The 14,038-nt window shown below is 39.1% G+C and overlaps 1 protein-coding gene and 1 non-coding gene across 2 annotated transcripts; one reads left to right on the top strand and one right to left on the bottom strand.

Annotated features, from left to right (window-relative positions):
• Nucleotides 1–8,639: 8,639 nt before the first annotated feature.
• LOC133802828 (small nucleolar RNA R71) lies at nt 8,640–8,746 on the bottom strand. The gene has a single exon (XR_009877574.1). It is a non-coding gene; the product is annotated as a small nucleolar RNA R71 (small nucleolar RNA).
• A 991-nt stretch (nt 8,747–9,737) lies between these two features.
• Nucleotides 9,738–10,286, top strand: LOC133799436 (uncharacterized). The gene has a single exon (XM_062237452.1). It carries the CDS (start codon nt 9,738–9,740, stop codon nt 10,284–10,286), a length of 549 nt encoding a protein of 182 aa, XP_062093436.1.
• The last annotated feature ends 3,752 nt before the right edge of the window (nt 10,287–14,038 follow it).

Here is a 14,038-nt window from a genome sequence, read left to right as displayed (position 1 = left end):
TAATTATTAATTTTAACCTAAGGTTTGATTAATATGACTGATATTGATGGTGATATTTATTATATTGTAAGGTTTAGATAGACCCAATAAGGAAGTAACACTTGTCATGTGTATGTTTAATGATAATTAAGTATTTTTGAGGAATAAGTTTATTAAGAGTAATATTTGAATATCCTAGGGTCTGTCAGCAGCTTTGAAAATATTAGTGGACTTAGTCAAGGCTGTTTACTCAATTCAAATTAAGCTGAAAATGTGCAATTTCGTGTTTAAATATTCAGCGTATGCTGATATATCGCAGCTATAGGGGGCGATATATCGCAGTACGGGGATATGAAAAACACGTAACTTCGCACGATCACCTCGATGAGCCTCGGGCATGCTGGCCCAGGCGATATATCGCCTACAAGGGGCGATATATCGGCTCCCATAGTATATTTTTGAATGTTTTTTAAAACGTTCTCATTTTAATCTTTAACCTCTTGATAAGTCCAGCATCTTTCTGACCGAGTCTTCATCCTCTGCTGAATGATAATTCAAATATTTTTCACTTAAAAAGCCATTATTTTATTCAAGTTAAATAAAGATCTTTTCATTCTTGAACTCTATAAATAGGACCTAGTACCCAGCCATTTATTCATTCATCAAGCTAAGTTCAGAGGCTGCAAGCTGCTAGGTTATTTTTGAGAGTGTAAACATTTAGGTTGGGGATTATAAGCTTACCAAACACTTGGGAAGTAAGGTTTATAGCACATTTTGGTTCAAGGTTTAGATCGTTCATAGAAGCATTCAAGGTATTCCAAAACTCTAGTTCATTTTGGTATTGTTTTCCTTAAGTTCTTATAGTTTTCTACTAAGCATCCTAACTTTATTCTTTATTCTTGGATAGGAAATCCAAGATCTTGAACATAAGGATTTTGGTAAGTATGTTCTTGATGGTATAGTTCATCCATTCTTTTCATTCCTCTTTCTTCAATATACTCACCCTTTCATTTATGGTTTTTAGGAGTGTTCCAAAGTCCCAAACCTGTTCTCATATCTAGGTACTTTTGGTAAGAAAAATAGGATAGGATATTATGTGTTATGCCATATGTTATCTTATGATTTATGTGTTATGTTAACTTATGATTTTTGTGTGATGTATGTTTGTAGACTTGGGAATATGACCTGTACAACTAACAAGCCCCAATAAATTTATGGGCATATGACTTGCTTAGCTAGCAAGCCCCACAAATCTAATGGGCATATGACTTGTTTAGTTTATAGGACCCTAAGTAATAATGGCCATTATAGTATATGTGACATATGTTATGATATGTTTTAGTATATGTTGATATGAATTTTATGTATATGATTTATGTGTTAGATTTTCCTTGCTGGGCATTAGGCTCACTCCTTTATGTTTATATGTGCAGGAAAATAGCTTTGGTGGCGGGAAAGATTCTTGGAAGCTTGGGGATGTGTATTGAGGCGGGATGGAATCGATGGACCGAGAGTTCGATTCGAGGATGAAGTCTCTTTAAATTTTATATGTATTTTTCCGCACTTTATTATGTAATCCATGTTATTTTGAAATTATGTTATGTTTTTCTTTTAAAAACAATGGGATCCCATATCCTACTTTAAATTTTATGTAGTTTAACACTTGTTTTTTTCAAGTTTTAATGAAGTTATGATTATTTCACTTGTAAGTTTTATTAAAAATTAGTGTTTATGTATAGTAGTCATTTATGGTCCAAAGTCTAGAGTAGTTGGGTCATCACATATAATTCTTTAATGACTCATATTTTCCTTGTTTGATATATGCCAAGTGGTTGGCATAAACTGGTGGAGTCTGGGCAGCGTTGAATTGTCTACAAAACTCCTTCCTAAATGTTTCCCAATAGGTGATGGAATTTGACTTAAACTTTCAATACCACTCCTGGGCAGTATCTGACAATGTAGTTGGGAAAACTCTACACCGATAATCGTCACTTACCCCGAGCAGTTCCACCTGGTCCTCGAATTTCCCAACATGTCTAATGGGATCTGCCTTTTCTATATATACTGGCAGCACCGGTGCTTTATATTTGCCGGCAGCTGGGATGCTCTAATCCGGGCACAAAATGGGATGCCACTCCGGTGGTCTATCGCATCCATCTCGGAAGGTTGTTTTGACAAACTTTGCACTACAGTCGTTAGCACGTCAAGCTGGGCTTGGATGGCTGGTGCAACTGACGAAGTTCCAAGGTCTTGACCACCTGGTTAGGCATTACCATCTGGTGCACTGTCGTCAAGTATTTCTACTTGACTGGCAGGGTGGTTCAGATCTTGCCCTTTGACCGGGACGGTCCTCCTCTTGTCACTAACAACATCCCTTAGATCCTTCCGAGAAGTGCGTCTTCCCAACCGATCAAACACTGTGCTCTTAGATTTTTCAGATGGCTTATTACGCGAGACTTCTTCTCTCCCACTACGCTGCTGGCCAGGATGTAGTGGAGATTCTCGGTATGTGCCAGGCAGTCTTTTCCTCCTTGGTGGTTGTTTCCCTCCTTTTCCTTTGACTGGTCGGTGTGATGACTATTAGCCTCATAACGACCATGTCCATCTTTGAACTGTGAAGTTCCCTTATCTCGAGGAGTTCTGGTATGATCCTGCCTGGGTGGGGTCTTCTTACTGCCCGACCGGTGACTTCCTGATCTTGAAGTTTCTGATCGGTGGCTCCTGGAGGGAGTTCTAAAGTTATCCCTCTGTTTTGATGCAATTCTAGAGCAGACTTCGTCATCTTCCTGACCAGTCTAATTGCTTCGACTCCGGTCAGGTCCCCGAGAGTCTGTCCTTACTGCAGGGGACTTCTGAATAGCGTTGTCCTTTTGTGCTCCTTGGGCGGCTGCTCGTGCCGCAACTTGAGCATTGGTTTGGGCCAATTGGGTAGCCGCCTCTAGAGCAAGTGCTGCTTCTCGATGTCTTCGGTCGACCTCCTCCTGTCGTCGCCTAATCTCTTCACTTATGGCCTCCATATATCACCTTTGTTGTTCTAATGCAACTCTCTACCTGGTCATCTCTTCAGCGAAAGACTCCTGCCGGGTGTTAAATTTCATCATCTCCTCTTGGAAAGCACCTATTGCTTCCTGGAGTTGTTCAACTTCTGGAGTGGTCTCCTCGAGAAAGACTCTGGGCTCAGACTTTGGGTTATGCGGTCCAAGACCTTCTGATCTAGCAAGCTCTTTTGACGTGACTGGCTTTTTGGATGCCACATTGGTATTCTTGGGCGCCATCTTGATATGATAGTCGTGTGTTTCTTCTCTTCAGGCTCTCAATGAAAGCACCAAAATGTTGACCACGGTTTTGGCCAACGACGAATAGACGTCAAAACTACAGTAAACCTTCAAGAGAAAATACGACATTGATAATTTTATAGTGGTTCAGCCCCAATTTATTGGTAATAGCCTAATCCACTTGGAGTTATGATATATAGATCTACACTTAAGATTAGATGAACATGTGTCAACTGAGTTTCTCAAGTGTAAGTAGAAAAATACAGAGTTTCTCTCTCTAAAGAATACAAGCTTTCTCTCTCTAAAGAATACAAGTTTTCTCTCTCTAAGCTCTCTTAGAAAATGCCCCAAGAATGCCCCAAGTAACAATCCCAAAGTCTCAAAACTAGAGAGTTTTTCTTAGTCTCAAAAGACCAGATCCCCCTCAATGATGCCAGGAGCCATTTTTTTTTTAGGCTCATGGATCGTACATCAGATATATCCCTTTTACCGGGTCCTTGGTTCTTCCAACAGACTTTAATTAATAAAATAAAAATGAATTTAAATTACAATAATATAGCTATTATTCCAGGATATCTAAGAGATTCCCACGACAGTTGAGAATGATTTAGGTTGAAGTTGTTACTGAGGCTTTTGAAGAGTCACTAGACGATAACTTCTGAGATTCTGATCTGTGGACCAACCAAATCCATCCCCGAAGTGACTGATCGACCAAGATAACTCACCGGTCGACATAGGCAAGCACCTCTCCTCGGCATAGGCAAAGCACACCTCTTAGCACACCTCTGGTCGGTATAGGCAAAGCACTCCTCTAGCACACTTTTGGTCTAGCATGACACATCTCTGGTCTAGCATGACACATCTCTGGTCTAGCAAAACACTTTACTGGTCGGGCAAAACAAATGACTGGTCGGCCAAAATATTTTACTGGTCAGTCAAAAATCTTTACCGGTCGGACAAAAATTCTACCTGGTAAGTCAAATCACTTCCAAACCAGATAAATAATTTTTATGACCAGTAATATCACAACTCCGAAAAGCCAATATATTTATTGACTATTAATGTGCCATTTACTGACCATGCATTGCCACTTGTCACTTCTGATTTCCACGTCATCAAATTGAAATTTTGGGGATAACTCCATTGATTTATATCCACCCTCATTGAACTTAGTCATTATTTATTGAATTTATTATTTATTATGATTGTAAAAAAAAAAAACTCATACATGTCATTCAAAAATAGCAATTTATTCATTTAGAAAAATATTTTCACTAAGTGCAATCATAAATGCAAAATTAAATAAAGAATATAGTTTTAAATAAACAAACTAAACTAAAAAAAATAACTAGGGTAAATCTAAAAATCAGGATCTTCTACATCTGACCCTTCATCTAGCATATCATCGTCTATTTCTTCATAATCATCATTATCTTAAGCCTCAAAACTACCTCAGGGAATATTCATCAATATATTATGTTTTTGTGCATTTGTGAATTGAAATTCAAACTTAGAGGTGAACCTTAGTATAAGAAAATAATATCTCATGGAAACCACTAAATCATCCTCATCATCTAGAGTCTCCCATAATTCTTCTAATGTTGAAATTACAGAAGAAAAATCTTTAAAAAGCCTAATTACTAGGACATATTGTTCCATAACTCTCATCATAATTGTTTTATTAGTTTGAAGGTGAACTATCCCCTTGTGAAATAGGATCAATCTTTGAGTGATTCTTTCTAACACTTCTATTGTATTCCTTGGCTCTCTAATCCTTTTCAATGCCTTAATGGCTTGGATATCATGATAGGTTAAGGCTCCATCCATTTTAACTGAAAACATAATGGCTAAAACATTAGCTATTAACATAAACATAATAATCATAACATAACCACTTACATTGGCGGTTAGATCCAGAGCTTGTGCGTGTGTATCAAGGAGAACTTCATGCATATGAACTGTGTCTCTGATACCAACTGTTAAGCCTCGACTAATTCTAAACCTCAGACCATTAAAAACTACTCTTACATAACTACTATTTTGGAATACATACATACATAAAATATTATAACTTTATTAAAAATCCAAAATACAGTATGAAATACAAAATAAGGCATGGGTACCCATTGTTTAGTACATAAAACATAAAAACATAAACTTTAATCAATCGTTTAAGTACTAAATGCGGAAATACATCTAACATAAATTAAAAGACTTTAAACAACGTCATCCTCGATCTTCTCCCAGTCCATTTAATCCATCCATCCCCAATACACATGCCAAGCTGCCATGAATCTGTCCCGCCTTCCAAGTTCATTTTCCTACACCATCTAAAATAAAAGGAATGAGTCTAATGCCCAGCAAGGAAAATCTACTAAGAACATATATCATAAAATATATGACGTAAAAATGTATATCATATAGGACTACAATATTAATGGTCATTAACTCATTACCGTAGCATGTGATAAAACCATCTAACTCCTCAGTCTATTAATTGCGGTAGGTTTGATCATAAAATAGTATATGATAACCCATCTAGGTCCTCAGTCTACTAATCGAGGTAGGGTAAATCATAAGTCTAAACCACGATAATGATAAAAATCTTGGGGTTTGCTATCTAAGCAACTATAAGCCCCAAGCGACTAAAGCCTATTCATACATATATACATAGCACATAACATATCATAGCATATAAACATATCATAACACATATAATCTAACCTATTTTCCTTACCAAAAACTGGGATATTGGAGACAAGAATGAGATTAGAGCACTCCTAAAACCAACAGTAAAAACCATGAGTTTCTAAAAAAAATAGATGAAAAGAGAACTAAACCATTAAGATAGAAACTTACTGAAAAACCTTAAATTTCAAGGAACTTAAACACTTAACCAAAAGTCATAATAATGAGTTAGAATCTTAAAGAAAAATGGAAGAAAATAAAATAACGATGATGGATTAAACATGAGGATAAGAATACCTTGATAGACTAGAACTTCGATCTATACTTCAATACTGAAATGTCACTCTATCTTACTTCCCAAGTGTTAATAAAGCTTAAATTGAAAAAGCTTTTAAATCCCAAACCCTAGTGTTTTCTCTCTAGAATAAACTTAGCAACTTGGAGCCTCTGAAGAATGCTTGAATGGTGAATGAAATGGTTGAGTACTAGGTCTTATTTATAGAGTTCAAAGAGTGAAACTAACCCCTTTTAAAATGAATAATAATTGAAAAGATTTGAATTTTTGTTTCAACAGATGCCTAGAAATCGGTCAAAAACGTTCAAGAGCAAGTCCAAGTGGTTGAGGGATGTTCTAATTTAAATCCACAACATTTCAAAAATGGCTCCAGGAGCCAATATATCACCTACCCTAGGCGATATATCGCTCCTACCTATGCCCCGTGCTTTCATTTGGGCGAAGTCGACGTGTTTTCCGTATCTCCCGTAGGCGATATATCGGCCCCTATTGTTAGGCTAATTTTAGCCTCCTTTTTAAGTGTCTTTATCATTGTCTTTTTAATGGTTTATTTGTTTTTGGAGCGGATTTATGCTTGTTTTGCTTGATTTCAGGTTAAGCATATGTTTTGGGCATTTGGAGTGGATTGTGGAGAAAATATGCTAAACTGAAGGGTTATTCAAGTTTTTGCTGAAATTGTATTAGGGCTGCGGCGCAAGAATTAGCGCCGCGGCGCTAATGTGTGTTACAGCCGCGGCGAGCCATTTTCCAGAAACCCGAGAAGTCGCAACTTCAGAGTAGAGCCGTGGCGCTGACGTCCGTACGCCTCAGAATTTTAAGGGCAATTTCGTCATTTTGGAAAAAAAAATAGAATGAGGTCTTCATTTTTAATTGGGGATCGCGATTTTTGAAAGGAGAGACAGAAAGAAGGTCGAAAAAGAAGAAGAAGAAGAAGCGTGGAATGAGCGTGGGCGATCTGTGACAATTCCCAATCTAGTTTCATTTTCTTTTCTTTAATTTCCTATGTTATTGTTTATGTTTAGTTTGATTATGGATATGAATACTGAGATTATGAGCTAAACTCATATTTAGGGATTTGATGGATATTGACTGAGATTATTCCATGGATTAATGCTATTTGATTGTTCTTTCTTCCTTGTTTATGTGATTTGTTCATCTTTGTGCTTAATACATGTTTCAGATTGATCACCTTAAGCATGATTCATGATCCTAACATGAAATCTGAAAAGTGAATATTAGGAATGCTCTAAATGAATAAACATAGGTTTTGATGTGAAACGAAAGTATTCGCATAGCTTATGTGACTTTTAGATTATTGCTTAATGCGAATTGTTTGTTGTACTATCTCAGAGATGCAGTAGTTGACATGCAATTTAGTATCTTCATGATCTGAAAAGAGTTTAGGTGATTTTACAATCTGTCATCTCATTGGAGGAAGAAGAATAGTTGACTAGTATTAACAATTGGGTAATCAAAGCAATTGAAATCATATTCCTAATTTCACATCCATTGTTAAACCCTTTTTATTTGTTGTTTTACTTGTTGTGTTTTCTGCATTATTATTTTTAAACCAAATTTTATTGTTGCCAAATAGAAATATAAATCCAATTTGGTTAGTACTTAGCTGCAATTCCCTTGGGTTCGACCTCACCTGTGTGAGTTACTACTTGTATGATACGTGCACTTGCGTGTAATAAAATTCGCAACAAGTTTTTGGCGTCGTTGCCGGGGAATTGTTTAGTTGATATTACGTTAATTGGATTAAATTCTAATTTGGTTTTCTTTTCACTTTTTTCTAACTTGTTCGTGTCCAATTCTTCTTATCTCATCTCAGGTACCATTGGTTTATGCGACGTCATGGACCAGCTGCAAGAGTGCTTGTTGATCCTGAGATAGAGAAGACTTGCCGACAAAATAGAAGAAACAAAAGGTTGGAAAGAGTTGTACAAAGGATTGAACAAGAGGAAGTTATGGCCAACAACGGTAATAATGGGGGTGACGTAGAAGACCAAGCTAATGGTCATAACCCACCTGACCGTAGCCTGAGGGACTATGTGTTGCCAACAATGACGGGGGTCCAGTCTTGTATAAGACCACCTGCCTTAGATGCAAACAATTTTGAGATAAAGCCAGCCATACTTCAGATGGTTCAATCCACAGTCCCGTTTGGGGGACTACCCACTGAAGACCCAAACATGCATCTCTCTAACTTCATGGAGCTCTGTCAGACATTTAAGATGAATGGAGTTAGTGATGATGCTATCAGACTTAGATTATTCCCATTTTCTCTGAGGGAGCGAGCTAAGAGTTGGTTGGTATCTTTGCCACCTAACTCAATCAATACATGGGATGATCTAGCACTGAAGTTCCTCTCCAAGTTCTTCCCTCCAGCTAAAGGAGCTAAGTTGAGAGGAGAGATTAGTAATTTTCATCAGTTGGATAATGAGTCTCTTTATGAAGCTTGGGAGAGATTCAAAGATTTGATAGGAAAGTGCCCGCATCACGGAATAGAGAAATGGATGCTAGTCCATAATTTTTATAATGGGTTGTGTGGTACTACTCGCACACTCATTGATGCAACAGCTGGTGGTGCGTTTATGAGAAAGAGCGCCAATGAGGCATATGACTTGTTGGAGGAAATGGCCATGAATAATCAGCAGTGGCCAAGTGAAAGAAGCTCTTCAAGGAAAGTGGCCGGTCTGTATGAAGTGGATGCAATTTCGAAGTTGAATGCTCAAGTTGAGGCCTTGACTAAGCAATTGCAAGGCAATATAATAACAGCTCCAGTGCAACAGGCCCAGACTCTGTGTGAAGTATGTTGGGGCCCTCATGCCTATGAACAGTGTCAGTATGCTGCTGTAAACAATATGCATATGGAGCAAGCTCAAGCTATTGAGAATTTTCCTCGACAGAGCAACAATAACCCTTATTCCAATTCCTTCAACCAAGGGTGGAGGAATCATCCCAATTTTTCTTGGAAGAATGATCAGCAAGGCCAATCTTCAAACCAACAACAGTCATCCCAACAACAGCCACAGGGGTTCTTTCAGCCGAGATTTAGGCAGCAGCAACAACCTCAACCGCCCACTCATCATCAACAACAACAAAATTTTGGTGGAAATTCTAATGCTCAGTCAGATGTGTTAAACCAATTCATGGCTGAAACTCGGTATTCTATTAGAAATCTGGAGACCCAAATGGGATAATTGGCTACTCCCATGGCTAATCGTGCCCAAGGTAACTTGCCTAGCACCACTGAAGTCAATCTGAAAGATAATTGCAAGGCAATAACGTTAAGAAGTGGGAAGAATTATGAGGGACCAAGTGAGAAGCAGCCAGTTGAAGAAGTGGATCAGGATCAACAAGCACCAGCACAAGAGGAAAAGAAGCACAGTGAGAACAAGGCTACTGAAGGTATACCAACAAAAGAAGCTTCGCCACCAATTAGTATTGAGCATCACATAAAGATTCCCTACCCCTAAAGGCTCCGTAAGAACAACATGGACAAGCAGTTTACTAATTTCCTGGAATTATTCAAGAAACTGCACATCAACATTCCATTTGCGAAGGCCTTAGAGCAAATGCCGAGCTATGTCAAGTTCATGAAGGACATCTTGTCCAAGAAGAGGAAGATGGAGGACTTTGAAACTGTGGCATTGACGGAAGAGTGTAGTGCTATACTGCAAAAGAAGCTCCCTCCTAAACTGAGAGATCCTGGGAGTTTCACAATACCGTGCACTATTGGGAGAATTGAGGGAATAAATGCTCTTTGTGATTTGGGGGCTAGTATCAACCTGATGCCATTGTCAGTTTTCAAGAGATTGCAACTTGGAGAAGCCAAGCCCATAACTGTAACTTTGCAACTAGCTAATCGTTCGTTGGCACATCCAAGATGGGTAATTGAAGATGTCCTTGTCAAAGTGGACAAGTTTATTTTTCCTGCCAATTTCATAGTTCTTGATATGGAAGAGGATAGCAATGTTCCCATTATCCTTGGGAGGCCCTTCTTGGCAACAGGCCAAGCACTTATAGATGTGTCAGAAGGGTGAGTTGAAGTTGAGAGTGCAAGGGGAAGAAGTTGTATTCAATGTGCTCAAGGCCATGACTTATCCTGAAGCTAGTGACAATTGCGTTTCGATTGATGTAATGGGTAACTTAGTGGAAGAGAGAAAACTCATAAATGATCCTCTTGAGTTGAGCTTGGTTGAAGATGAGGTTAGTGATCAAGATGGAAAGGAAGCTATGGAGTACGCAAAATGGCTTAATTCTTATGGGCCATTGAAGAGGAAATACTTTGAAGAGCTTGGGGCAGTGCCAAAAAGGTCATTGCCCTCAATTGAAAAGCCCCCGGAGTTAGAACTAAAGGTGCTTCCTGACCATCTGAGGTATGAGTTTTTGGGTGAAAACAAGACGCTTCCGATTATAGTTTCGGCTTCACTTTCTAATGTGGAGACTGAAAAATTGTTGAGAATTTTGAGAGTGCACATGAAGGCCATTGGGTGGACTTTGGTAGACATCAAGGGGATCAGCCCCTCTACTGTTATGCACCAGATTTTAATGGAGGATGGAGTCAAACCAACCATAGATGCCCAAAGAAGACTCAATCCGCCAATGAAGGAAATTGTGAGAAAGGAAGTGGTGAAGTGGTTAGATGCAGGGGTGGCTTACCCAATTTCTGACAGTAAGTGGGTGAGTCCGGTTCAGGTAGTACCTAAAAAGAGGGGAATGACGGTAGTGAAGAATGAAAAGAACGAGTTAATTCCAACAAGAACTGTTACTGGTTGGAGAATATGCATTGACTACCGCAAGCTCAACAAGGCAACAAGGAAAGACCATTTTCCCCTTCCATTCATTGATCAGATGTTAGAAAGATTGGTGGGTCAGGAGTATTATTGTTTTTTGGATGGTTACTTCGGGTATCATCAAATAGTCATTGCACCAGAGGACCAAGAGAAAATGACATTTACATGTCCTAATGGCACATTTGCTTTCCGAAGAATGCCATTTGGGCTATGTAACACACCAGCAACTTTCCAACGGTTTATGATGGCTATTTTTTCTGACTTGGTTGAGAATTGTATAGAAATTTTCATGGATGATTTCTCAGTGTTTGGCTCGTCATTTGACCATTGCTTGAGGAACTTGGAGCTGGTATTGATTCGATGTGAAGAATCCAATTTGGTGCTTAATTGGGAGAAGTGCCATTTCATGGTTAAAGAGGGGATTGTTTTGGGACACAAGATCTCACAGGAAAGCATTGAGGTAGACAAAGCCAAGGTGTCTACTATTGAGAATTTTCCCCCTCCAGTTTCGATAAAGGGGATTCGTAGCTTTTTGGGTCATGCCGGTTTCTACAGACAGTTTATAAAGAATTTCTCAAAGATCTCCAAGCCATTGTCTAATTTGCTTGCTAATGGAGTGCCCTTCGAGTTTGGAAAGGAGTGTATGGAGGCTTTTCAAACTCTTAAGGAAAAATTGATTTCGGCACCTATAATCATTGCACCGAATTGGGAGCTTCCGTTCGAGTTGATGTGTGATGCAAGTGATTATGCTGTCGGAGCCGTGTTGGGTCAATGAGTTGACAAGGTTTTTTGCACCATCTACTATGCTAGTAGGACCTTGAATGATGCTCAGTTGAACTATGCTACTACTGAAAAGGAGATGTTGGCCATAGTCTTCGCTTGTGACAAGTTCAGGCCATATTTAATCGGGAATAAGGTTATTGTGTACACAGACCATTCAACGATCAAATACCTTATGACCAAGAAGGATGCCAAGCCAAGACTAATCCTATGGGTCATTTTCCTCCAGGAGTTTGATATGGAAATCAGAGACAAGAAAGGTACCGAGAACCTAGTAGCAGATCATTTGTCAAGACTGGAGTTAGAAGAGAGTCAGAATATGAAGGAAGTCCAGATAAATGATGAGTTCCCTGATGAGCAGTTGTTTGCTTTAAAGGAAAGTTTGATGGTCCCATGGTTTGCTGATTATGTCAACTTTCTAGCTGCAAACATCACACCTCCTGACATGACAAGACAACAATTGAAGAAATTATTTTCTGAGGTAAAGCACTATTATTGGGAAGAGCCAATCCTCTACAAGCACTGCACCGATCAGATAATCAGAAGATGTGTGCCTGAAGAGGAGATGTACTCTATCCTGAATCATTGTCATAGTTTGCAGTGTGGAGGTCACTTTGGTGAGACAAGGACTGCTGTAAAGGTTCTCCAAAGTGGTTTCTTTTGGCCAACTCTCTTTAAGGATGCTCATGAGTTTGTCAAGGCATGTGATCGTTGTTAGAGGACTGGTAATATTTCAAGAAGGAACGAGATGCCTTTGACTGGTATTTTAGAAGTGGAACTGTTTGATGTGTGGGGTATTGACTTCATGGGTCTTTTTCCGTCATCGTACAACAATCTGTTTATTTTGCTAGCTATGGACTACGTTTCTAAGTGGGTGGAAGCAGCTGCAACTCATGCTAATGACGGTAAAACAGTTCTCACTTTTCTCCAAAATTACATTTTTACCCAGTTTGGTACTCCTAGAGCTATTATTAGTGATGAAGGAAGTCATTTTTGTAACAAGCAATTTGAAGTGTTACTTGCGAGATATGGAGTTAGACATAGAAAAACATTACCTTATCACCCGCAGAGTAATGGACAAGCTGAGATTTCCAACCGGGAAATTAAGTTAATCTTGGAGAAGACTGTACAACGTTTAAGGAAAGACTGGTCTAAGAAGCTCGATGATGCCTTGTGGGCATACAGAACATCTTTCAAAACACCTATTGGTATGTCACCATATAGGTTGGTCTTTGGGAAAGCGTGTCATCTTCCAATGGAACTTGAGCATAGAGCATTTTGGGCCATGAAGACCTTGAACATGGATTTGGTAACAGCTGGTGAGAAGAGGCTTTTGCAATTGAATGAGTTGGAGGAGTTTAGAAACGAAGTCTATGAGAACGCCAAGATTTACAAGGAGAGGACTAAGAAGTGGCATGACCAGAACCTTGTCAGGAAGGAATTTCAACCAGGTCAACAGGTATTACTCTTTAATTCAAGATTGAATCTTTTTCCGGGCAAGCTGAAATCAAGATGGTCTGGTCCTTTCACAGTATTACAAGTGTTTCCTTATGGCTCCGTCGAAGTAACAAGTGAAAAGACTGGCAAGTTTAAAGTAAATGGTCAGCGGTTGAAGCTCTACTTGGGTGGTCAGTTTGATCAAGCCAAGTCCGCCATCCTCTTGGCGCCACAGTAAAGAGGAAACCAGCGTCTGGCTATATGACGTTAATGACAGCGCCATTGGGAGGCATCCCAAATTGTATTTTGTTTTGCATTTTAATCTTTGGTTTGGAACAATTAGTATTTTTAAGTGTTTTTATTTCTTATTTTTATTGTATTCTGTGTAAATAAAAAAAAAGGAGAAAAGAGTGAAAAGAAGAAATTTTTTCTATCAATTAGGGCCGCGGCACAGTTTTTGGTGCCGCGGTGCTTAGGGCATTAGCGCCGTGGCGAGGTTATTGACAGAGAACAACAAAAAATTGAAGCAGGATTAGCTCTGCGGCCCCTGTTCCTGCGCCGCGACTCCTGGAGCACAAATATGCATTAGTGCCGCAGCGTTAACACGGGCCACCACTTATAACCTAAAAAATTGCCCTACTTTTTTTTAACCCGCCAAAATATCCCATCCGCCTCTCATCATCTTCTCCGCCTCTCCTCCGCCCAAATCACCCTACAACCACCATAACCACCAATATTTCACTCATTTTTCATAATTTCTTCATCCCATTCCATAAAAATCA

Source organism: Humulus lupulus, chromosome 9, assembly GCF_963169125.1.
Source record: "Humulus lupulus chromosome 9, drHumLupu1.1, whole genome shotgun sequence".
Taxonomy (NCBI): domain Eukaryota; kingdom Viridiplantae; phylum Streptophyta; class Magnoliopsida; order Rosales; family Cannabaceae; genus Humulus; species Humulus lupulus.
The sequence above is the reverse complement of the archived record's forward strand: the minus strand, read 5'-3'. Positions and strand labels throughout refer to the sequence as shown.

Bases quoted from the DNA above. Each gene is read 5' to 3' on its own strand.
- LOC133799436 (XM_062237452.1), top strand. From the start codon at position 9,738: ATGGACAAGCAGTTTACTAATTTCCTGGAATTATTCAAGAAACTGCAC.